The sequence below is a fragment of the Geospiza fortis genome, unplaced genomic scaffold (assembly GCF_000277835.1).
Source record: "Geospiza fortis unplaced genomic scaffold, GeoFor_1.0 scaffold425, whole genome shotgun sequence".
In the NCBI taxonomy this organism is placed as follows: Eukaryota; Metazoa; Chordata; class Aves; order Passeriformes; family Thraupidae; genus Geospiza; species Geospiza fortis.
The window spans coordinates 1,183,293-1,207,000 of NW_005054387.1; the positions used below are offsets into that span (position 1 = coordinate 1,183,293).

The following is a 23,708-nucleotide window of genomic DNA, read 5'->3' on the forward strand; positions in this document are numbered from 1 at the left end:
CCTGAATACAGATGACAGACAGATTTTTGCAATGGAAATACCTAAGGAATTCATTCTTCATTCTGAGTGAAGGAATTCCTGGAAAGAACTGAAATATGTTGTTCAGCTCAGTGCCAGGCTTCAGGAGTAACTTGGAATGTCTACAAGGTGTGCAGGGAGAGTGCAGCTGGAATTCAAAGCACCTATAAATGACTGCTTGTCTATGGCAAAATAACACACTTAGAAACAAAACAATTGCAGCATTTCTTTTTATCTGCCTTCAGAGGCACCTTAAATCTGCAAATAACCTCATCTGTTCACCCTGATACCATCTCTGAACTCTGCCATGGGTGAAAACCTATTTCAGAGTTTCAGCTGTGTGTGTTTTAGAGAGAACACACATCACATTTAATGCAGTTTTGCCATTTTGGTCCCTTGGAACCCTTAGCATTGCATGATTTCAGTTTGTTCAGCTCTTGCTGTGGTAAAGGCCATTTCTATCAGGTTTTCAAACAATGTGTTCAATTGCATATAATGAAGCCTTTTCATCCAGCAGAATGTAGGCCAGAGCCCAGCCTGGGTCATGAAAGGCTTTACTTTGTCTGAGGGAAGTAAGATGATCATTCTTGGAATGAGGCCTGTCTCCCTCAGTGCTGCTCTGCCCAAAGCCAAACTCACTTGGTAAGACATTGTTCTGGAGGCCTGAGCTTGCTTTTTTACTTCTGCATGTGGCTCTTAATAACATGAGCTAAAGCTTTTACTGCTCTGGCAGGAATAAGAGATGCAGGCTTGACATTAAATCTAATACATGGTGGTATTTCCTAAAAATTCCCCTAATGAAAGAAAATGTGAAGAAAACGGTATAAATTGTTACTGTCCACTTAATCAGCCTTAATCCTTGATATTGGACAAAACAATCTAAATGTATTGACAAAACCTTCTAAACTTCTAAGGAAAAGGGTTTTTTTACAACATGTACAAAAGATTTGAGATCTAAAATCCTTCATGTTTTCCTAGCCAGCAATTTGACAGCATGCTGCCTCCTTCACACCTTAAGTCCCAAGAATGTTTGTCTTTTTTGTTTTGTGGTGTTTTTTTTTTAAGGCCACATTTGTCAGTAAAACTTTTATTTTTAAATTGAAATTCCCCTTTAAGTAAAAACAAGCTTCTTTATTCTGCATGTTGGCCATAATTTTCATTGTGAACTGAGAAAGAGTTCAAACAAACAAACAAAAAAAGCCACAAGAAATGAACAGGACTTGCATTGTCTTTTGCACTTATGTCAAACATGAATTTGGCCTCAAAATCATCTTGTTTTATCCTGTTGTTTTTTTTTTTAATATTCTGTGTTGTAAAATTGTTAGGATGCTCTGCAGAATTGCAAGGAGGTTGCTCACTCACATTTCTTCCCTTAAGTGCCTCACTTTTATGGGCTCTGTAATTCTCTGAAAGTATTTCATTCCATTATGAATACAGTACTGCTTTAAAGAAATGCAATATTGATTCCATTCCCTGATGGGGCATTGTCTGTATTTTGCTTATGGAAAGCTCAAGCACAGAGAACTGAAGTGGCCCAGACTCACAGAGCTGGAAACTGAAACTAAAAATCCTCACCCTGAATTGTCCCACATTATTTATTTCATTGCTAATCTGAAAATAACTTCCTAATGATATTTTTTGAAATTTGGAGTTTATTTATTTTTTTTAAATAGGAATGTGTGGTATCTGATTTTGTTTGTGTAATCAAAAATGGGTCAGTTTCTGCTGACCTATTGAACTGAGGAAAGTAGAGTTTAAAAGAGAAGAAAGGTCATGCTGATGTTATCAGGTCAGTGGTGGAAAAGATTGTGTCATAGGGAATTTCTTACTGGAAGCAGTCCTGTCTGGTTCTGCTGAAATGTCAGATAAATTGTTGTTTGTTTGGGATCTGAGGACAGAAGTGAAGATATTTTGAGGTTTTATTTAAAAAGTAAATATTCTTTGTTGTGAGAGGGCTGTGTGACAGCTTACTGTGTTCCCAGCCTCCATGATAGTTGGTCTGGTTTTATTCTTCATGCCCCAACACCAGGATTTAGTCTAATATGAAAATCTGGTCTGTCATTTTACAAAGCAAAAAACCTCCAGAATGGAAAGAAATGCTCCTGCCTGTTACAGAGAAGCAAAATGAAAATGTGATGGTGCCTGTGTACTGCAAAGGTTGAAGATAAAACCCCAACAGAAGGTGAATTTAAAAACCCTACCAAAATGAAGTAGATTTATTGGTTTCTAAACTCCAGTGATTTCTGGAGCACTGACTCATGATGTCTGAATGTCTGGGCTTGCCAGAAGCCTGCACTGAAATGTGACCCTGCTGGCTTGGGCCATATATGGGAAATTTCCCCTGTGTGACAAAGGTGGGGAATCCAGGAGATGCAGGTCCCTGGCTGAAGCTTTCCTTTCCTGCTGTGCTCTCACTCTTCTGTAAAATGACATTCTCTGGGTTGGATCCCACTGGGGTTCCACATTCAGCACTTTCTGTTTGATCCCATGAATTGGGTGAGTTTAGGTGAGCTCTGCCATCCAAGGATGCCCCTCCTGCCTCTGTGGGTGCTGCACACAGGTGATTAAAAGGTTTAAAGAATGATTAAATAACATAAATGTTCTGCCATAACTGATGTATAGAGGTGTGGCAATAAAGGAGAATTGCCTTTTTTTGGATCATGGCTTTAGTTCCCAGAGACAAATGTTTACTTGAATGGTTTGTGATTCCCCGTGTGAGCTCTTGCAGAATCTCCTCAGGATGTGCCCCCTCAACTCAGCAACCAAAACCATGGGACCAGATGGCTGTTGGGTTTGTTCGTGTTTCTGTTTGAATAAAGGCCAGATTTCAGGCTGCTTTGTTTTGGATTTCTCAGTCCTTAATGTTCCTGCAGAGATTGAGGCTGGAGGGAGAGAGGCACAGCAGTCGAACAAGGATGGTGGTGAAGGAAGCCATGTAGAAGCTTCCAGTCCTAGAAACAAACACTGCAGATGGCTGGAAATGGACTTTTCTACAACATCTGTCCCATGAATGCTGTAGAGAGTTCATGCTTGTCCTGCTGCCACACACTGGGTGCTGAGGCTTGAACTTCTCCTCAGTTTTCAAGCTTTTCTCCTGGGCTGCATGTAGGCAATTCTGAATTTCAGATGCTTCCGTGCTAAATGGAGATTGACTCAAGGATAATATTTATGGAAATGCTTTAAGAGTACAACTTCAAAGTCCCTCTCAAAGTTCCACCTGTATTAACTTCCTTCAGATGAGAGTGGGGTATTTTCCCTTGTCCACAGATAAGGTGACTAAACCATAAACAAACTCACTTTTTTATTGCACTGTCTTTTGTTATCTCAGGAACAAAACCAGTCCTCAGGTTTGTACTCAACATCCTGGACCTTTTTTTAGCTGCTGACTAATTTCTAAGTATTTCTGCAGCCTGGGAGGGCAGAACTTCCCACAATGTGTTAGGTGTGACGTGTGAGCTGCTCTGTGTACGTGTGTGCCGAAGAAGATCTGCAGCTGCGTTTTCTTCTATTTCAGCACCTAGTTTGGATTTGAATTGAGATTAATTTGGAATAGGCATAGCTATGAAATGAGTCTGCAGTGTTTGTACTTGTTATGATGTGCCTCAGTTATATACATCCAGATCTGTTTCAGTCCAGCCAAATAAAAATTATCTTTTTTCAGGCTCCAGTTAAATAGGTTAGAGGTTGCCTGCCAGTCTGCACAGAGCTGTGGTGCATCCAGTCCTACTGCACGTACACTTTTCCACTTGTATAAATTCCATGGGGTTTAGGCTCATTTTCTACCAGCAGCTCCTGGAATAAGGTGGGGAGGAGAGAAGGTTTGGCATGTGAGGAGTTTGGAGCATATATTTTGAGTTTGGAGGGGTGAAATTTAGAAGTTTACTGGTTAAAAATAAACCCATAGCTTGGCATGACAAATAATTTCCAGGATTTCCAACTGGTGTTGTAATTTATCAGCAAACACTCTGAATTTTGGGTGCCTGAGACACAGTGATAGCCCAGAGTATGTGGACCTTTAGGGCCAATTGTAATCCCAGTTTCAGGGAAATTGAATGTAATTCTGGCTAGTCTTTTCCAACCCCAAATTTGAGGAGCTGTATCTGGGATAAGGCACCTCTCTCTTCTCCTTTCAAATGCCCCCATATCCTTGTGCTTCATTCCAAAGTTGAACTGTTGGTGAATATGTAATTTATGCAGTTGTCATAATGAAACAAAATGTGTAATTGTGCCAAGGATTCCAATGGAAATAGCTTGATCTCTTTTTACCTGAAGTAGGGAACTCGAGATGTGATAAAAATACAAATTTATATCCTTTCTCCTCCCCTGTTTTCTCCAGCTCCCTGAATTCCCCCATTTAGGAGAAGGGTATCATTAAACCATCTGCCAGTGGTTACCTTCTCCCATGGTGCAATCACCTTCCAGCAGAGGGGATTCCAGGCTGTTCCCTGGTTAAACTGTGGATCTGCTCCTGTTTGTTTGCAATACCCAAACACTGAAGTCACTGGGTCCACAGCAGTGTTTTGCAGCACAGCAGAAACTTATTTTCAGCAAGGTTCTATTCTGGGCGTTGTAAAATGTGCTGAGAGAGGGAGGTATTTGTAGTGTGGAGAGGAGGAGGAGGAGGAAGACTCCCTGAAAAGCTCCTGCTGTGCCTTTGGAGTCTCTTTCTGACTTCCAGGTGGGCACAGATCCAGGAAACCTCCCCAGCTGTCATGGAAGAGTGGTTGAGGTGGGTTTTGAGATGAAGTCTGGATGGGATGGACCCTTCCTGGAGAAGGGCTGGTCAGGGAAGCTGCACAGTTATTTAAATGTTCAGGTTTTCATTGAGGATTTATTGCTGTCTATTGGAATTACAGTTTTAGCAGTTACCCATGCAGCTGAATCCAGGAAAACCTGTGAGGAAAGGAATGAACAGAGAAGAAAGTCCAGCATGGAGCTTTTTCTCCATCATGAAAAGGACTGGAGTTGGGAGAGGATAGTCTGGGATTCCTGGACTGCTCCTTGCTGACATTTTGGTGGAGAGCTTCCACTTTCAGTGACACTTTTGGGTGTGAGACTAAGGATAGAGACACATCCAGCCATGCAGGATGCTGGAAATGGTAACAAAACAGCACTCTGGAATCTTGCTTCTCCAGAGTGTCCTTTCTTCTCCTCCTGACTTGGTTCATGCTATAATTACAACTGACTTAATTCAGCCTTGCTGATGAATATCAAACCAGTGTGAAAGAGCACAGCAGCTTTTTGAATTGTTGTTCAGCAAGGAGGAGAGTGGAAGGGAGATAAGCCCAAGGTCACAGTATGTCCCTTGGGAACAGGTATGGGACTAAGGAGTTGAGATAGACTGGGTAAGAAAAATAATTTTCTAAAATCACATGATTTCATTAATGACTTTGTTTTAGTTTCTGTTAACTTGCTGGGAGAATGTCACTGACTTGCACAAGAAAAAGGCAGTTGACTTTCCATCTTGGCAGATGTCTTGAAACCTAATTACAGTTAATAGCACAAAGAACTTTTTATCTAAATATTTTTCAATATATAAAATGCAACTTTGGGTCAAAATAAACAGTTTATATTAAAATAATACTCACCCCAGGTATCTAGTTCCTTACAAAGTAGGATTTCCAAGCTTCTTATGTTAAAATGGGGGGGAATTTGGTGTTGTGCTACAGAGGAGAGGGAAAGTGGGTGAGAGTTAAGTTTGCAATTCCAGGTGCAAAGCTGGGAGTCAAGTGAGAAGGTGTCTGTTTTGGAATTAGCTTTCTGAGCAATGCTCTATAAATCCCACAGCTTTCTAAAACCATTTTCTCCATTTCAAATGGGAATTGCAGCTCTCTAGTTTCAAAGAGGTGCTTGAAGCTGAGATCTTTTGTGCTTGTAACAGTGCTGGTGGGATTTCAGGTGGAGATCTGTCTGTAAACCTCCTGAACATCATCAGCTGTTGCTGGCAGTACTGATAAGCACTGCTACAGCTGCAAAATGCTCTTGAAATACCTGCTGGATTTTTGTCATGTGTATAAGAGTTCATAATTTTCCTCTCAGCTAAGCCAATTTTCCAGGGGCTTACCTGGCAAACGGACTGCTCAATGTAAACCAGGTTAGAGCAGCATAAAAGGGGCTTTGTCTGCACCATGGTTTCCTCTGAAGCATGCAAGTGGGAGGTGATTTTTGGTGCTTCTCTGGGCTCAGCAGCAGCTGAAGGCATTTCAGCAGAGCTGTGTGGCCCCATTCCAGCTTTTTCCTGCTCTGCCTTGCACCCTGCCCCAGCGGGCTGCCCTGTTTACTCTCTGCTCTCTGCTAAATGGATGTCACTTCCTTCATTAAAATGCTGGTGCGTGGCCAGGTCCCTTCCTTTGGGCTCGCAGCAATCCAGCTGTGCGCCACGCTCGGGATCTGCTCCTGCCTGTATGGTTGGGATCTGCTGAGCCCACACACACAGGAGGCTTTTGGAGGCATCTCCAGGGTGGAGCAGCACAGGTGCAGCTGTGCTGAGGAGGAGCTGAAGATGGATTATTGCTGCTGGGCACGGGCTGCGCTTCCAGTTCCAGCCAGGGACTGCGCGCGTCCCGTGGGGAAGGTGTAGCAGCGCCTGGAATGGGGTGCCAGTGCCAGCCTGCTCTGGGCAGCCTCTGGACATGAGGATGTGGGTGCTGTTCAAGGGCACCCCCTGATGTGTCTGACAGTACAGGCACTCCTGGATGCACAGGATCACAGCCAGAGGGACACAGAAATCCTGGACACTCTGCTCTGTGCGGACTGACCTGAGCTCTCTGCCTTTGTAGCTGACCAAGGTCTCACCTGAAGAGTTTTAAACTGACATCAGAGTTGCTGATCAGACTGGTGAGCAATTAAATATTTGTCTTTGTTGCATATTTAGATGATTAAAGATGGGAAATGTCTCCAGGCTTTTGGAAGGCACAGAACAAAATGGAAAAGTGTTTCCTCCTTCCATAACACAATTTCTTGTGTCTCCCCCACCTGAACACTCCTGTTTCTAGCTGTGATCCAGTGCTGGTATTTATTTACTCATTTTTTCAACGTGTGCATGCTGTCACCTTGGGCAGGTGAAGTAGTACCTTTACTCATAAACATATTCTTCCTATCCCTACATAAAAATCTGACAGTTTCAGCCCAGTTATTTTATACAGTAAATTAGATGTACATTCCTTATGACAGATTTGTGTTCCATCTCTTCCTTTTCTCCTGCTCTGTACTGGTTGAGACACCACGTCTGCAAATGTCATGCTCAGACTGGCAACCTGCTTCCTTCCCTTGTCCCTTCTGCAAGTGGCTCATTTGCTGACTTTTCCAGCTGTCCCAACATATGGCTGCTTCCATTTATCATAATTCAGGTCTGTGCCTGGAACAAAGGCTGATAAAAATAATGCTTTGTGCATAAGTGGCATTTGAACAGATTATTCTATAGCTCTGTTATCAAGCAAATACTGTTTTTTTGACCTTACTATGAATTCAGTTTGGAAGTGGTAGGTCATTAGTGAAACTAATTTTAGCAAGGCATTTCTTATCAGTGCAGGTTTGTTGAAATAAAAAAAAAGTAGCAAATTGTAACAATGAGCAATTGTGCAACACTATTAATGGGGCACCAAGGTGGTTAACTCATTAAATACTTCAACCATTTCAAACAGCATTCATCAAAGTGAGATCTGATCCATTTTGCAGGGATTAATAACAAAAATAGTAATTTTAAAAGAAACCTATCAATACATGAGCATTTTAAAGCCACACTGTCTCCTTCTGGCCTCCTGAACAATTTCCTTGATCTTCAGGCTGCTAGAAGTGGCAGGAACAAATGATTTTGTGCTCAGCATTATCCCAGGATTGGTGTGTGGTGTTGAAATTGTCTCACTGGTGTTGTGGAGGACACAGAGTCTGTGTTGGTGTGGAGCATCTCTAGCTGCTCACTGCAGGTTCTGAAGGCTGTAGAAGGTTCTGGATGGGAAGGAAAGGAGGTGTCTCTCTGTGGATGAGGGGCAGAGAGGAGCTGGGTGTTTCAGGGAGCTGCTGATGGAGCAGCAGCTCATTGAGGTGAGCAGAGGAGGTGTGAGGCAGCTGTTGGGCTGCTGAGCAAACAGCACTGCAGGGAAGCTGGCCCTAGCAGAGCTGCTCTCTTGCATCTCCCTCCCTTTTTGGCACCCAGCTCCATCTGCAGTAGCCTCAAGGGTCATCAGCCCTGCTGTTCCAGTGGTTAAAGGCCTCTCAGGAGCAGAACTACTTGCTGCTGTGGTTTCTTCTCGTGTGGGAGTAGAATCAGCTGCTCCTGGGAGCTCAGTTCCTTTTGATCTCTTGATTCAAGTGCCTCTTGGTGCTGCTGCATTCCAGCTGCTGAATTCCTGAGCAGTCACGAAAAGGAGCGAGACCCAGTCCTTGAGAGCTTTATCATACAGAGCTGGGAGCTCATTGATTCTGAGATGTTCCTTGGCTTGCTCTAGTCCCTTGTTGTTTGTACCCTTAGGAAAATAAAGGCAGATTTTATATTCAAACATAAACCACAGCTTCCCTCTGCAGCCACAGCCTAGCCTTTGATGAAATCCATTGATTACACATGCATGTGTAATAATTGTGTAATAAATCATGTGTGGAGGCTGTGATCCCTGATAACTCCAGCTAGCAAGGGTAGGGCACTGATATTGCATATGGAGTGAGAACCTGAGTTCAAACACTTATTTAAATGAAGATGGGAAGTATAAGAATCCAGACCTGCATTATGAATTCTGTCTTCAACTATGTATGGGAGGAAAACTTTGACATCACTGGTATTTCCTTCAGAATTAAATTAATACAGAACTCTTGGCATTGTGTAGAACGTGTTAATGAACTGGGGATGAAATGAATTTCACTCTCCTGTTTAAATCCAGTCAAGAGAGTCATGGCATGCACAGCTTCATATTGGAAAAATAAATAATCAAATCAATAAAAGCAGTCCAGCAGAGCATGGTGGAGTGCTGGCACCACTTTGTCCATGGGAACCACCTCCCTGTCATTTATTGGATTTCTTCTGGCTTTCCTTAAAGCAACTGAAGAAAGAAGATGAAACACCCCTTCCCAGGGTGCTGATTGCCACGTGGGTGGATGTGTTTGCAGGTCCAGGATAGACTGTTTGATCTTGTGTCTCCACCCTTGATGAAACTCCCTCTCCCTTTGCCCTGGCAGATGCTCCAAGCACAACGTGCACTCAGCATTTAGGGCAGGTGGTTTTTGGCTGCCAGCAGTCACTGTTGGGTGCCTGCCATGGAGCTTCCAGTTTGCCAAACCCAGCTCAGCTGTGTGGCTCAAGCAGTTGTTTCTGTGGCTCCATGAGGCAGTGCAGGCACCTTGTCCAAGGATAATGCTGCTATCAGTAGTGCCTGTAATGGCAGCTGTGCCAGTAAGTCCACATCTTTTATTCAAGATGTTCCTGAAATCCATGCTGTCATTAAGTTTTCCAAGCTGTCACACTGTTATTAGCCAAGTTACTGGAAGTATTTTCCCAACCCTGGAGCACAACACACACGCAGCTCTTTCCACTGGGTGTTCTTTTATCTGGGCATTAATTTGTCACTTTGGTGTAGCTCCTTGGGTGCAGAACAGCAGCTCCTTTGCATGGAACTGACAGGATTTAGACAGGGCAGGACTCTCTGCTTCTGATCCTCAGACTGCCACATCTGTAACATCCATCCCATCCATCCCATCCATCCCATCCATCCATCCACCCCATCCATCCATCCATCCATCATGGAAATGAGCAGTTCCTGGGCTGTGCTGACCACGTACCTCCAGATGGGTAAGAAAATAAAAAAGGGAATAATTTTCCTGTAGCAAACATTGTAAGAGTTATTAAGGAAATGATCATCCTGAAATTCCACTGAGGCATTCTGCTTGTAACTTGGAGTTCTCTATCAGTGGCAGTGCTCATTTCCTTGGCTCTAAAGCTGATCCTGCCCAGAACAATGGAAAATCAGCTGCTGAATCTTACCTGTATTTCTTGCTGCTGTCTTAGTGCAGCTGTAGGCAGCTACAGAGGTGTTTTACATCTGTGCTCCTTTTATACCTTTGGAAAAATGTTATGGATCAGAGGACAGGCCTGGTTGTGAAGTTGTTTGTTTATGAGCATTTCCCTTCTATGCTTTTGCAGTTGAGCAGGATTAAGGTTCTTTTAAAGCAACATCTGAGCTTTTTGTTGGCCTTTTAATTCCTGGCAATCATAGAGCTACAACCCCAGCTGAATGCTGAGCTCTGTCTTATTTTATCCCAGTTTGTGCACTGCCTTGTGTTTTTCTTCCCAGTGTTTGACATGTTGCAATGTTCCAGAGTGAATTAGTAGGCTTTTTCTAGGAAAACAAAGTTTTTGGGGGCAGGCAGTAGCATTTGTGTATTCTGTTATCGTGGGTGGCCTTCAGCTTGCAGGGGTCCTTGAAACAGGAAGGGAGCTGAACTCTGGATGCATTTTCCACTGCTCTGGAGGCTGTGAATGCTTGTTGGACTGTGCAGCTTTCATGTTGTTTAGATTTGTGATTCCTAGGAACAAATTAAACCTCCCAAAGAACGTGATTTCAAGTAGAAAGTCTGTATTTTTGCAAAAGAAAGGCTCTGTTAACTTCTGAGTGGGACAGAGAGCTTGGAAATTAACGTGCAGAGAGAAAAAGGGTAATTGTTTCTTTTATCTGTGCCATCTGAAGTGTGTGTTTGATTGCAGGGCAAAGCTAATAGAGATGGATGATAGATTATTTCTGTTGGTGCAGTGCTTTCCTGTGTGTATTTATTAGGATCTCCTTGCCAGCCTAAGTGCAATCCACACTATTTATTGAGATCTGGTGTCATTTCCAGTGCAGCAATGAGCAGTCAGCTCCACCACGAATCCATGGTGTGAATGTGTAGGTTTGTGTTTAAACTCTGCAATGTGCTGAGCCTGCAGGGAGGGCTCCTGGCTCAGCTCACACTGTGGGCTTTGAAAAGCATCTGTGCAGGACAGCAGGGACTCTGACCAGCCAAATTCAGCCAGGTTCTGAAAGGATCAAAGATGCCACTAAAGCAACAGATACTGGAACTGCACCAGAGTGCAAAAGCTTCCCAATTCAAGTACATCAGCCCCAAAGTTTCAGCACAGCTTAAAAAAAGAAGAAATAACATTTAGGATTCCCTTCCCAGTCCCATTCCCTTGGGAATGTGGAGTTTCACAGTGGCAATACTTACTGAGTAACAAGCTATGAATTGGCTGTGCAGCTGAGATGTTTTATTTCCAGAAGTTCATAAAATCAAGCAGTTGCTGAACACTATCAGTGAGGGAGCTGATTTTAAGACATAAAAGAAACAGTTCAGGAACTCCCATGTGAGAGCAGAAATGCAGAGGAGGCAATTTGTATTCAGTTTACCCGTAAGTGATGACACATGGTGTGTGCTCCAGAAACTGAATGCCCAGATGAATTCAGATTTCTTTGTAAACTCCCAAAAGCAAGTTTATAGCAGTGTATTTCTGGAATATTGTAGCAGAGGTGGTCTGAGAAGACTTTGGAACTGAGCATTTTGCACTGGACTGTGTTAGGATTTTTGGTAAGTGTGTGTGTGTATATGTGTGTATATTTTACATACAAAATTTGACTTGAAAAAAATAAACAAATGATTTTGTGTCTCAGCTGCCGTTGTTTTCCCAAGCAAGTTACCAAAGCCAGTATTTGATTTTCTTACATTGCTTGCATTGACCTGCTGTGTGATGGTTCAGCCTTGTAATGCTGTAAATTCAGCCTAGAACTGCAGGGTGTGAAATCAGTGGCTCATTTGTCCTTGCTTTTATTTTATCTTTTTGGATTTGTAGCTGTAAATCTGTAGAGAGATTTAGGATAAAGCTGAGGAATAGCCATCTTGCTGCTGATTTTATTTAACTGTTCTGTGCCATAGAATTTGAGCTTTTGTGTTCTTTTCCTGATGCATTATTACATCCTGATAAGTATTGCAGCTTATGTGAAATAGAAACAGCCTGTTAGAGCAAACTCAGAATCTGATACAGCCATATGGCACATAAAATTTATCTTATCTTCATTGTAGTCTCTTAACTCTATGAAGTTTCAGTAATAGAGTTCTTTTGATCTTTATTTGTCCCTTTTCACCAAAGCTGCATCATGCTGGACTGAGCACGTGGGCTTTGTGTGCACTTGTCAGAGGAAGGATCAACACTGACAAACACGCTGTTAAAAATGAACCAGGGATGGGCACTGACCTGCACTTCCTGCTTTGCTGTCACCTCAGCTGCCAGGCAGTGTCCCAGCCCTCTGACAGTGTTTTCCTGGCAGGTACTATGTGGGCAAGCTGCTGTAACTGGTTCTGTGTGGATGGCTCCCCTGAGGAGATGCAGCCGCCGCCGGCAGCCCGAGCCCAGGCCTACTCCAACCCTGGCTACAGCTCCTTCCCCTCTCCCACTGCCTCTGAGCAGAGCTGCAAAGCCTGTGGGATGCACTTCGACAGCTCCTCCAGCAAGGTGAGTCCTGAGCCTGCCCTGCCCTCATTTGCTACAGACACACGTTTGATACACAAATCCTCTGCACATCCCATATGGGAAAAGACAGCTCACCTTGGTGCTGGGTCTTCAGTCATTCTGTCACAATTAATGTGTTTAAGTTTTTCTAAGCCTTCTGATATTTACACTCTTGTAAGGAACTTTCTCACACACTTTATGTAAATAACTTATTGTTTTGCATTCTTTTATGGAGGAGGAGAAATTTGATGGGCTGTTGGTTTGCCCAGTGTCATTGGAGAGGTGGCACTGTCACCCTCCAATCCACTGTCACTTTTGGAAATCTATAAATGTTGGAGTCAGAATGAAACTTTCCCTCTTTTTTACCTTGGAGAGTCCAGTGTCCACATTGTTTTATTTTGTGTCCTAGAGTGACAAATGTGACTGGAAATCCTTCAGCAGATTTCCTCAATGAGGAGGCCAAACTGCTGATAATCACTTAAAGAAGCATTAACTTGAGCATAAGTTATTAAATTTCTTATTTAAAAGCACTAATATCCTTTAAAAATAAATATTATGGCAAAAAAGTTTAATAAGGTTTGTGCTTTTAGTAAAGGAAGATCTGTTTTCCAAAAATTGTTGCTCAAACTAAAAGCCAGTGAAGTTTTTGAGGGTGTGTGTAGAACTGCTGAGCAAAAATAGCCCCAGACCAAACCCAGATCAATTTTATCTTACTTGTAAACTTGATTTGTGGGTGTATAAATGCCAAAAATAATTGGTACCACAAGACTTAATTTGACCACAGACCCTGCCTGGGGCATTATTTGGACATGGTGGGTCCTTTAGTGCTGCTTGAAAATGTTCCATTGAGGAAAAGTGTTCTGTGTCCACACTCTGTGGCTTAAGAAGTGTCTGATCTATAGTCACTGAACTTAAATATATGAGAATTTAAAAATAATGGTAAATTCTGGCCACCACAGCCCTTTTAGATTATATGGGAAAGTTCATAAATTGGTTTTTCTTGCACTTTTTATTTATGCATGAGGACACACATATGAGGAATGGTGGGTCTTGGCAGAGCTGCTGCTTTCTGCTCCCAGGGCAGCAGGGGTGTTGATGCATTTTTGCACTGAGAAGTGCAGTTGCTTCAGGAATCAGACTCTGGTGATAAATTGTGGGGTGTGTGAGTGTGCTGAGCCTGCTCCTGGTGCTGGGTCAGCTGCAGTGGGGCCCTCCCTGCTCATGGCTCTGTAATGTTGTCTTTGACACTGTCCTCATTCAGCCACATGTCCTCACAAACGCTTGTGGAGAGAGTTACTCTGGACTCAGCACTTGCTGTTGGGCATGGTTGCAAGTAGTGGATGAAGATAATTCTGAAATGAAACCGTTTCAGGCAGCTGTGAGCTCAGCAGCAGAAGCACAGCCCTGTTTGCCCCAGTATTTCCTAAATACCTGTTCTGTATGAGCTGCCCTCTGAGCAGTGTCTTGTTCAGAGCCATCAGTGGCTCCAGCTGAGCTCTCTAACAGGAGAGGGAATGCTCTGGTGCACAAATTGTAGAGGATCTGCTAAAGCTGTTGAAAACATTCCTGCCCTCAGCAGCTTCATCCTTTTCCTGTGGGTTCTGCTGTCTGTACCTGTGTTTGTGTCCAGCTGCTCCTGCTCCAGGCTGTCAGGGAAATTGAGGTTTATATTCTGTATTCCAAAGGGGGCTCCCCAACCTCCTCCCACCTTCCTGCTGCCCAGCTCCTGAGCACTGATCTCTGGGCGTGACTGGAGCCCCGTGCTGCAGGTGGGAATGCTGGAACAGCTGAGGAGGGGCTGCCAGAGCTCACCCCTGAGGTCTCTGGGGTAATAAAAACATCCCTTGGAACACCCTGGTGTGTTTGTGAGCCATGGGAATTCCTCAGTGCTGTTGCTATGGAGGGAGCAGCGTGTGAAATCTCACAGTGCTGCAAGGACAGCATGGAAAACTGCATTCTCTGCTGGGAGAGGCAGCACCTGTGAACTGCAGTGTCCAGTTAAGGTTTATGCTGAAATACAGGGGATAAAAATTAATTCCTTTTGCACTGGTGACCATAGGGATAGCTTAGATTGCTTCAAAAAAGCCCCAACCAACAAAACCCCCCCACATAAAGCATTTCAGGGCTGTCTGACCATGCTGGCTGTGCTGTCAGTGAGCAGCAGGCAGATGTGGCCTGACCTTTTAGGAAAGTTTTAATGTGCACAACAGCATTTGAAACTAATCCTTGTGAAGAACACAGTGCCTTGAATTAATGCTCTTTCAGTCAGAGTTCAGTGAAGTGCAAGAGCTGCTTGATGCTGAGATGTAGCCAGAATATCCATGTTTAAACACTTGCTGCTCAGATACAGACTGGGGAGGTGCTTTTTTTTTCTCTGAAGATAAATCCTAGTGCTGAGCTGCTAAGTCAGAGACATGCCTGGGTTTATTTTCACTTCCCAAATGCATCCTTTGATAACTGAGGCAGGATTACTGTTAACTGCAAGAGCATGTTTGATAGAAGAGCCCTTGTGCTGTGCTTGCTTTGTGATACCTCAAGGTGGGAGTGCCCAAGTGGGGGTTTTCTGGCTGGTGGAAGGTCCTTGGCAATACAGGGGTTCCCTCTGGAGCCACTTTGGCAACCTGCAGGCCGTGGGGAGGCTTCCCCTGCCAGAGAAAATGGGGCTGCTTCAAGGTTTTGGGTTGTTTTGTGCAGTTTTTGTGCTGGGTTTTTTAAATCTCAGTTCATCTGATTGCTCCCATGTCAGAGATGGGGGATTCAGAGGGAAATGTTACCAACAGGGTTATTTTCCACTTCTCTGCCCTTGTGGATTTGTTTTGTTCTCCTGCTCTAGGCACACACAGCCATCGGTTCCTGTCTCTGCCCTAAAAATTCCCCAAGGAACAGGACTGCTCCTGCAATCACAGGGTCACAAAAAGTCAATTGCATATTAATTTTTTTTATGGTGATGAAGTTAAGGAAAACTCCTTCAAACTGGATGTTCTGTGGAAATTGCACTTCCTGCCTTGCTTTGTGATTGGTGAAAGTTGCTTTTCCTTGGCAGGCCCCCAAACTGCAGTTTTGAGATAAGGTTTCAAGAGTTTCTCTCTGTGGTAGAAATGTTAAAGTCTGAAAATGCTTGAGCAGGAAATTGGGATTCTTTCCAGTTAGTGTCACTGTGAGTGTAGTACAGGCCCTAAATGAGAGGCCTGGAGGTGTTAACTGGGGAGCAGGGAGGGTTTCAGCCTGAAAAGGGCATCAGAAAGAGCTTTAGTAAGCAAGTAGTGTATTTGCACCTGTAAAACATCTGCTTTCTTTCAGCTGGGAAGTTAGAGATGTTCTTCAATCACTAGAGCAGTTCATAAACCAGTTTTTTGTCTTTGAGTTTGTATTTATTACTTCAGCTCCACCTGAGTGTTTTTCCTCGCACAGCTCTGAAGGATCAGGATGTCAGGATTCCACAGAGGTGCTTGGCTCCTCTGAGACTGTGAATTGGCATTTTTAACAGCACTGAAACCACTTCTCTCTTCCCTCAGGACTTTTCAACAGACACATAATGTGGCTGTTCTGCTGCTGTTCCTATTGGAAAATGTAGAATTTGCCTTTCCAAAGGGTTGAGCAGTCAAGTTTCTGCAGAAGTCAGCATGGACTGTGAGTGCTTGGAACTTTGAAAATCAAGCCCTGAGTGACAAGATCAGAACCAGTATCAAATACAAACATTTAACAACAGAATTCAATCTGTAAAGTTTTTAAATGTCTGGGGCATAATATTTCCAAAACTTCCAACACTTTCTGTCTAGCACTAACTGGTATAAAGTGTGCATATTGTTTTCAAAATAAGCTATTTTTGTATAAACAAATGTCAGATTCTTTGATGTCTGTGAGACCTTGCTGTTCCCTGTCCCTCTTATGATGAACCCAAGATTCATTCTGTGATTGCAGCAAATTGGAGGGAAAAAAGGAGGGAGGAACGTCATTCATAGCAGGTATTTATGAAAGAGAAATGGTTTTAAGTAGTTCCTTCAATGTTGGAGCTTCTTAATGCACAGAGCAATGTGCACAAGTAGATGGAATTCAGAGTGTGCACAACCAGCTGGAATTCAGAGTGTGCACAACCAGCTGGAATTCAGAGTGTGCACAACCAGCTGGAATTCACTCAAAGTCTGCTGCCTCAATTTCCTCTGGCTTAAACTGCATGAGCAGGTGCAGAAAATTCCTGTCGTGTGAGGGAATCTTGTCAGGATATCATGTTTCATTCTGGGTAAATGGACTGGGAAAGGGGCTTCTCTAAGACTTCAGTGATTGCTCAGGGATCAATCCTTTTTCTCCTCCAGGAGCATGGGTGACCACTTGGCACTTTTTCATGGATTGGAGGGTTTGATTGTGCTTTAGGAGCAGCTGCTGCTTCCTTGCTGCCTGTGGCACTGTGTGCTGCTGGCACAGGGCAGGGCTGGCTCTGACTCTTCCCCTCTGTCTCCCAGCACATCTGCTTGGACTGTAAGAAGAACTTTTGCACGTCCTGCTCAAACCAGCCCGAGGGTGGGCCCCTGCTCTGCCACCTCTGCCAGCGCTTCCGAGCCACGGCTTTTCAGCGGGAGGAGCTGATCAAGATGAAGGTGAAGGATCTGCGAGATTATTTGGCCCTCCATGAGATTTCCACAGAGTTCTGTCGTGAAAAGGAGGACCTGGTATTCCTGATTCTTGGCCAGCAGCCTGCAATTACCCAGGAAGATCAGATAAGAACAAACACATTTAATACCAGTGCCCGCGAACAGCAAGACTTTGTGAGTCACCCCCCAGCCAGCCTGGCCTCTCCTACCTCACATGATGAGTCCTCAGTGTCTGCAGATCCCATCTCGAGTTCAGAAGCTCAGGAACACCAACAGGTACAATCTCTGGCCAGAACCATCTTTTGCAAACTCATTCATGTCCATTTTTGGATTAACTACTAGGATGTTACACGTGGTTTTGCTGTGTAAAGCTGTGACTTGCTGTCACTGACTTTGATGAGCTGTTCATTATGGAATTGAATTTGGTGGGCAGTGCTGAGTATCTCGAGCATTCACTCTCAGAACATCATCACTGCTCTGGGATGTGTTTTCTCTGGTGCTCTGGTCCACACTTCCATTGCCACAAGATGCTCCTGTGAATGCTTCCTTTGGTGCTTGCTGATGGCTTCTGGCACGTGTTTGTAGGTGTAATTAAATTGTTGATGCTGTTCTTTAATTCCTGTGCCAGATAACAAGGACAGTCTAAAGCAGGAGCTGATTAGAGGTGATGGGGGCTGGGTGAGGTTTTTGGTGTCTCCTGCACTCAGATCAATAAAAGACAAACCCTGAGTCTGTTGCCAAGTCTTGGTTTATGATGAACCTGCAGTTCTGATGAACCTCGGCAGGGGCATTTGAGTTTAATTATTTTTATTGACCTTGCTTTGTTTGTTTTTCTGCTCTCTGCTAAAGGAAAGTTTACTCAGTGTTTGACATCTGCTCCTTGTCCTGTTACAAAGTTAATGGGTGTATTCAGTTCCCTGTGGGCCAGAGCTGTGAAAATGTGTGTACCTTCTGCTTCCTCAGCAGATTTATCTAGTTCAAAAGAAGAGTTCTCCTGGGAGAATGTTTTTTACAAATCATTAAAAGGCATTTTCATTCCCTGTTTTTCTAGATATTGCCATTCCAGTTTTTACCAGCTCTGCTGTCTTCCCTCACTACCCCATGATACATTTCAGCTTCTTGTCCTGACTTGCATGACATGGTGCTGCAGTTCAGGCTCTTTGATCCTGATTGTTATTCTTGGGCTCTGTAAATATTAACAAGTCCCCACTTGGATAAGTGGGACGGTAACATTACAGTCTCTTTGTCAGTAGGAAACCAGAGGGAGCAGTGGCTGCTGGGGGTGAGTCAGCTGAAATTACACTGCTCATTTGATCAAGAGTTCAAAGCAACTGCCCAGCTTTTCTCCTCCAGCCCTGTCACTGCTGCTCCCTCACTGTCTCACTGTTTGCCCACTCCAGACCCCAGCTGAGGAGGTGTTTGCCTGGTTCCTGTGAGATCTGAGCTGTCAGGGGAGGCTTCTGCAGAGCCTTGCCCTGAGAACTCTGATCCCACCAGAGCACAGTGTGACCCTCAGGGAAGGACTGCACATACACAATTACAGATTTGTGTATAAATTTGGTCTCCTCCTGATCCAGCCTGGAGTTCTGTACTGGGGCTTTAAAGGTTCAGCTTCAGCAAGTGCTGCCCAGGAAAAACCCTCTGTGAGAGTGCCTGGCTTGTGCCTTGTCCTGCCTGTGTCCTTCCAGAGCTCAGGGGCTGCAGTGACACTGTCCTGGAGTTGATTTCCCTCCAGAAACCCACAGCTGGTGAAAGCTTCATTTCCTCTTCCAGGCCAATGGTCATGTGCCTCCGAGCCCAGCCTGTGGAACAGCAGCTGAGAATGCAGCAGAAGAAGCAGCAGCAGATGATGAGATACAGGTTTGTGTGTCCTGGGATTGGATGGCAGGGAATACCAGGTTTCCTGGGCTGGATTTGCTACCAGACACGAACAGTAACTGAGAATGACCAAACCCAATCAACCCCTTCTGTGGCATCATCTTGTCCTCCACGTACAGAAAGAACTGGTGTCACTTGGACACCATGGCAGAAATTATTAAGTTCTATCTCAAGATTTGTGTTTCTGGTAGATGAATTCAGAGTAGCCACTTCTCTGTACATCCAAACCTGAATCCCTGCTAACACACATGCTGGAAGCTGATTGAAATCACAGTTCAGGGTGTTGAGGGCATGAATGATTCCCTGTGTGCTTCCCCCCAGTCCAGTGACTCCGAGGATAACCTGGTGCTGGGCAGGAAGGCCTCCCTGTCTGACCTGACCAGCGTCGGGGACATCAACGCGCTCTCGGTGCGGCAGCTGAAGGAAATCCTCGCCCGCAACTTCGTCAACTACAAAGGCTGCTGTGAGAAGTGGGAGCTGCTGGAGAGGGTCACTCGCCTCTACAGAGAGAAGGACCTTCAGCATCTAGGTGAGACACAGCAAACATGGGCCTGTTGTCCAGGTTTAGCCTTTTCATGGACAGAAGGAAATAGAACTTAGCTGACATTTCTGGTGCAGCAGAGTGAGGAGGAAGGGGGGAATGTTTTGTCAGAGTGAAAGGAGCTGAGCTCTGCTCACCACTCCTTGTTGTTGTTTGAGGAGAGTTGTGGGAGCCCTGCAGCAGCAGCACAAGGGCTGTGCATCCTTCACCCTTGGTGTTGTGCATGTCCCCAGCAGATCCCACTGGGCACTGCCTCACCCCCACAACAGCTGGGTGCCTGTACATGACTGGAGATGCTGAGCTCTTATCTCTTGGCTCGTGGTACCTGGCAAAGCCAGCAGGGAAATGCCCTGCCCAGGCAGGAAACTGCCACCAAAGAGCAGCTGGGAGATGCAGGGCATGTGCTCAGAGCAGTGGCTCCCAGGGCTGCACACTGTGGGTAGCTGGGGTTTCACTCCCTTACCACCAGAGTACTCCTGGGCCTGCACAGGTGGCTGTGAGGGGACACAGGTGTCTAGAGAATATATCTGGCTTGATTTTCCAGGTGTCAGTTTGCACTTTGAAGAGATTTCTTAAAAAAGACACATATTTGTAAATTACTTACAAGAGAAACTTTAGCACTTTGATGTCATATGTTTGTTTCTCAGTGCTGTCCAAAGTAGTGTTGTTTTCTTAAACACGTTTCTCTAGGCTTTGTCTTCTATGGATGATCCAAGATTTAAGACAGCAGTTTTGGAGTTACATTCTTTTATTACCTCGTGCTTTTGATGCAGTGTGTCCTTTTCTTTCACTCACTGTGTCTGTTCAATCCCTTGGTGATTGTGTAACAGGAGAGGAACTGGCACAAGGGGCTGCTGCAGGTGCAGCGCTGGGAAGCCAAACTCTGCACACATTCCAAGGCTGTCTTAAAAATTGAGACATCCCTTTGGATCACTTATCTCTGGAAAGCTTTAACTGTTCTGTAAGCTCAGTATCAGAGAAGGTTCTTGTCAGTTGCTGAACCTGTCCTGATCAGAGCCCAGCCTGAACCTCCCATGGTGATCAGCAAAAAGCAGTTTTGGTTTAGCAACTCCCTTAGGGTTTTCAGCCCCTGCCTGGTACCACTTCTCTCCCAGCTTTTCAGATTCTCACCAAATCTCTCTCTTCTTCTGTTGCAGTTTTGGACACTGACGATCAAACTGGTGAGTGAGATCCTTAATCACGGAGTTGTTTATTGGGAAAACCCTCCAAGATCCAGTCCAACCAGTGCTGCCAAGGCCACCCCTAAACCAGGTCCCCAAATGCCACATCTACATGGCTTTTAACTCCCCCTAGGGTTGTTTATGCCCTGAGCAGGCTGTTCCAGAGCTTGACAACCTTTTTGAAAATTGGTATTGGGAGAAATTTCCATCTAAACGTCCCTGGCACAACTTGAGGTCATTTCCTCTTGTGCTGTTACTTGGGAAGAGAGACCCCTGTTGCTTCATTTGCCTCTGAGAATCTCAGTGTTTTTTGTTTCCATCTCACAGAAATTACTGTATAAAAGCCAAAACTTTGCTCCTTGCCAGCTGATGGAGCAGCCACAAGGGCAATTCCTTCGCACACCTCCTCCCTTAGGGAATCCCTTCAGCAGAGCCAAGTGGGATTGCACAAACCCCCCCCACCTCCCTTTGTTTATTCCTGGGCGCTCTGCTGTCCCCTCAGGCGGTGCTGGGCCCCCCAGCACCGAGGACAACCTGTGCAGGATCTGCATGGACGCTGCCATCGACTGCGTGTTGCTGGAGTGCGGGCACATGGTGACGTGCACCAAGTGCGGGAAGCGCATGAGCGAGTGCCCCATCTGCCGGCAGTACGTGATCCGCGCCGTGCACGTCTTCAGGACTTAGAGGCGGCTCTGGGCTCAGGGCTGCCGTGCCTTAAAGCCTCAGTGCTCTTAGGGAAAGGGCCAACATCCCTGCCGACAGCTACCTTGGAGATTAGCGTGGACCCTGCTGCAAGAGAGGGAAGGAGGAAGCCTGGGGAAAGTGCTCTGCTCAAGCCATGCCCGACTCTGCTCATCCCACCATCGTGCTTTACACCACAGTGCCTGGACTCCTCGGAGCTCATTGCCAGCAATCATTAACCACCTCCATCCTAGGATAATTTGAGGACAGATGGATGCCCAGCTTTCCACCAGGGAGATCAGCTCCAGAGGCTTTGTATTTTCCTCTGAATAATAAAAGTGAACTGGGGTCTCAAAAAGTGTCCTTTGTTTTGCTGCTCAGGCTCTGCCCAGCAACAACTTGATTTGCAAAGGTTAAAATGTCACTGTACTTGTTAATTTTATTTTTATTTTTAATTTAATGTTAAATTGTTATGCTTGCAGGACAGGCAGACCATCCCTGCTTTCCCTAATTCCAGCCTAGTGCAATTGTGGAAAAATGTGTAATTTTATATCAAGGTTGTCTTTGTATTATTGAAAACTGTCGGGGAGGGAGGCTGGGAAGGCTCAGCCTTGCCCTGTGTGCTGGGTTTTTGTTTCTGTGCCAGAGGGAGGTTTCTGGTTTGATTTTGTGACTTTGATTTCACAGCACGTGCCAGAGGTGGGGCTCAAACTGAACTGCCCCCACCTGCTGAGGGAGCTACAAATCCAAGGCTTGAGTCTTCCCCAGGGTTTGGTGAGGAAACCACACAGCTGCAGAGTAGTGAGGACTCCACTGCTACACAATCATATTTAAGTACAGGTGACTTTTTCTTTTTTTAGAAGGGAATCATGGAAGAAAGCCTTTGTCTCCCTTGGATCCATGAGCAATCTCCACTGCAGATCAGCTTCCCCATCCTCCCCAGGGCTCAGTTGGACAGGTCTGTTACCTTCCACTGCTTACAAAAGCAGTTCTGTCCTTTCTGCTGGCGAGGGTGGAGAGAGAGGCTGTGGCCTGATCCCTGACAGCTCCTGGGCTGTGTTCAGCTGGAAGAGAGGAGCTGAGGAGTCTGGCGCTGCAGGTGACTGTAACTGGTGTGTTTTCCCCTCAGTGGCCTGCAGCCACCCAGGGCTCCAGTGCTGCCCTCAGCGTCGCTCAGCATGGATGGCACTGTGCCTGAGCCCCTGTGCAGAGCTGTCCTGGCTGCTCTGGGCCAGGGGCTGGCTCTGTGTTCCAGCCTGGCTGCCAGCAGAGAACAGCACAGTCCCAGGGGGGCTCTGCAGTGACTCCCCTCAGCTCCTGGGGCACTGAAGTGCAGCTGCAGGGACACACCAGAGCTCCTGGGCAGGGATGGCAGCAGCACAGTCACCTGTGTGCTCTGCACAGGGACACTTCCAGCAGCAGCAGCAGCTCTGAGTGCAGGGTCTTTGCTCTGGAGCTGCAGCCAAAGCAGCATCTGGGATGAGACATCCATGGCTCAGGAGGCAGCAGCAGAGAGCCAGGGATGTCTCACTGAGGGGCTCTCAGAACTGCAGCAGCTGCTGCATTGACTGAACTCAGCATTCTGAGCCCTACCTCTGTCCCAGGTCAGGCTGTTCTTTAATCTTTGACATAAGGTTTAACAGATCCAGCAGGAGAACAAAGTGAACAAGTCAGTGCATCCTGCCAGAGAAAAGGGCAGGCAAGGAGTGACTCTGTTTGCTCTGCAGAGAGCACAGGGAGCTCCAAGAGCTGCAGGAATACAGAATGTGCTGAACAGCCTCATTTAGGAAATCCACTGTGAAAATTCGTGTTGTCATATTTTTCAATAAACTCAGGGCTGGGGGAATTTAGCAGGAAGAAGATGATTCCCCTATGGATAGATGTACTTTTCCTTGTACAGGGTAGGCTTATTGTCTACAGCAGTTAAATCAAGCTGCAGATCAATGCCTGAAATTTTAGGGATGAGAAGATCCACCCACCCTGTGACTCCAAAATGTGCTTTGTGAAGGGAGGACTCTTCTTGTTTCCCTTGTAAAAATGGATTCTCTACTTACGGATATGAGTGAGTTGTTTTTGAAGGAAAATCAAAACCTGGAGGAAACTGATTAATGATCCAAAGGAATATAATGTCTAAACTAATAAAGTAAATGGAAATATTTATGTGCTTTATGTACACTGTACATTGTTTAAAGATTTTAAAACTTAATATTCTACTTGAAAGGGCATGTTATTCACTATTAAATCCTCTGGTACTATGACAGTTCGACTTACTAGTTTTGGTACAGAAGTTCGGTTTATAATTTTATAATAAAGTTGAATTGTGATTTAGTTAACTTTGTTTTTGAATCTGTTTCCAG

The 23,708-nt window shown here is 45.1% G+C and overlaps 1 protein-coding gene across 2 annotated transcripts in view; it reads left to right on the top strand.

Moving 5' to 3' along the window:
- Positions 1-21,582, top strand: part of RFFL (ring finger and FYVE like domain containing E3 ubiquitin protein ligase) — a 23,819-nt gene extending 2,237 nt beyond the window's left edge. The window contains exons 1-7 of one of the 2 annotated variants that reach the window (XM_031060683.1): positions 6,506-6,855; positions 12,300-12,484; positions 16,942-17,346; positions 18,844-18,930; positions 19,270-19,477; positions 20,647-20,670; positions 21,173-21,582. In XM_031060683.1, coding sequence (XP_030916543.1) covers positions 12,305-12,484; positions 16,942-17,346; positions 18,844-18,930; positions 19,270-19,477; positions 20,647-20,670; positions 21,173-21,354 — 1,086 coding nt within the window. In that variant the 5' untranslated portion in view covers positions 6,506-6,855; positions 12,300-12,304 and the 3' untranslated portion in view covers positions 21,355-21,582. Of the gene's footprint in view, positions 1-6,505; positions 6,856-12,299; positions 12,485-16,941; positions 17,347-18,843; positions 18,931-19,269; positions 19,478-20,646; positions 20,671-21,172 lie in introns of those variants that run through there. The other variant, XM_005425400.2, reaches the window with a different exon arrangement.
- The last annotated feature ends 2,126 nt before the right edge of the window (positions 21,583-23,708 follow it).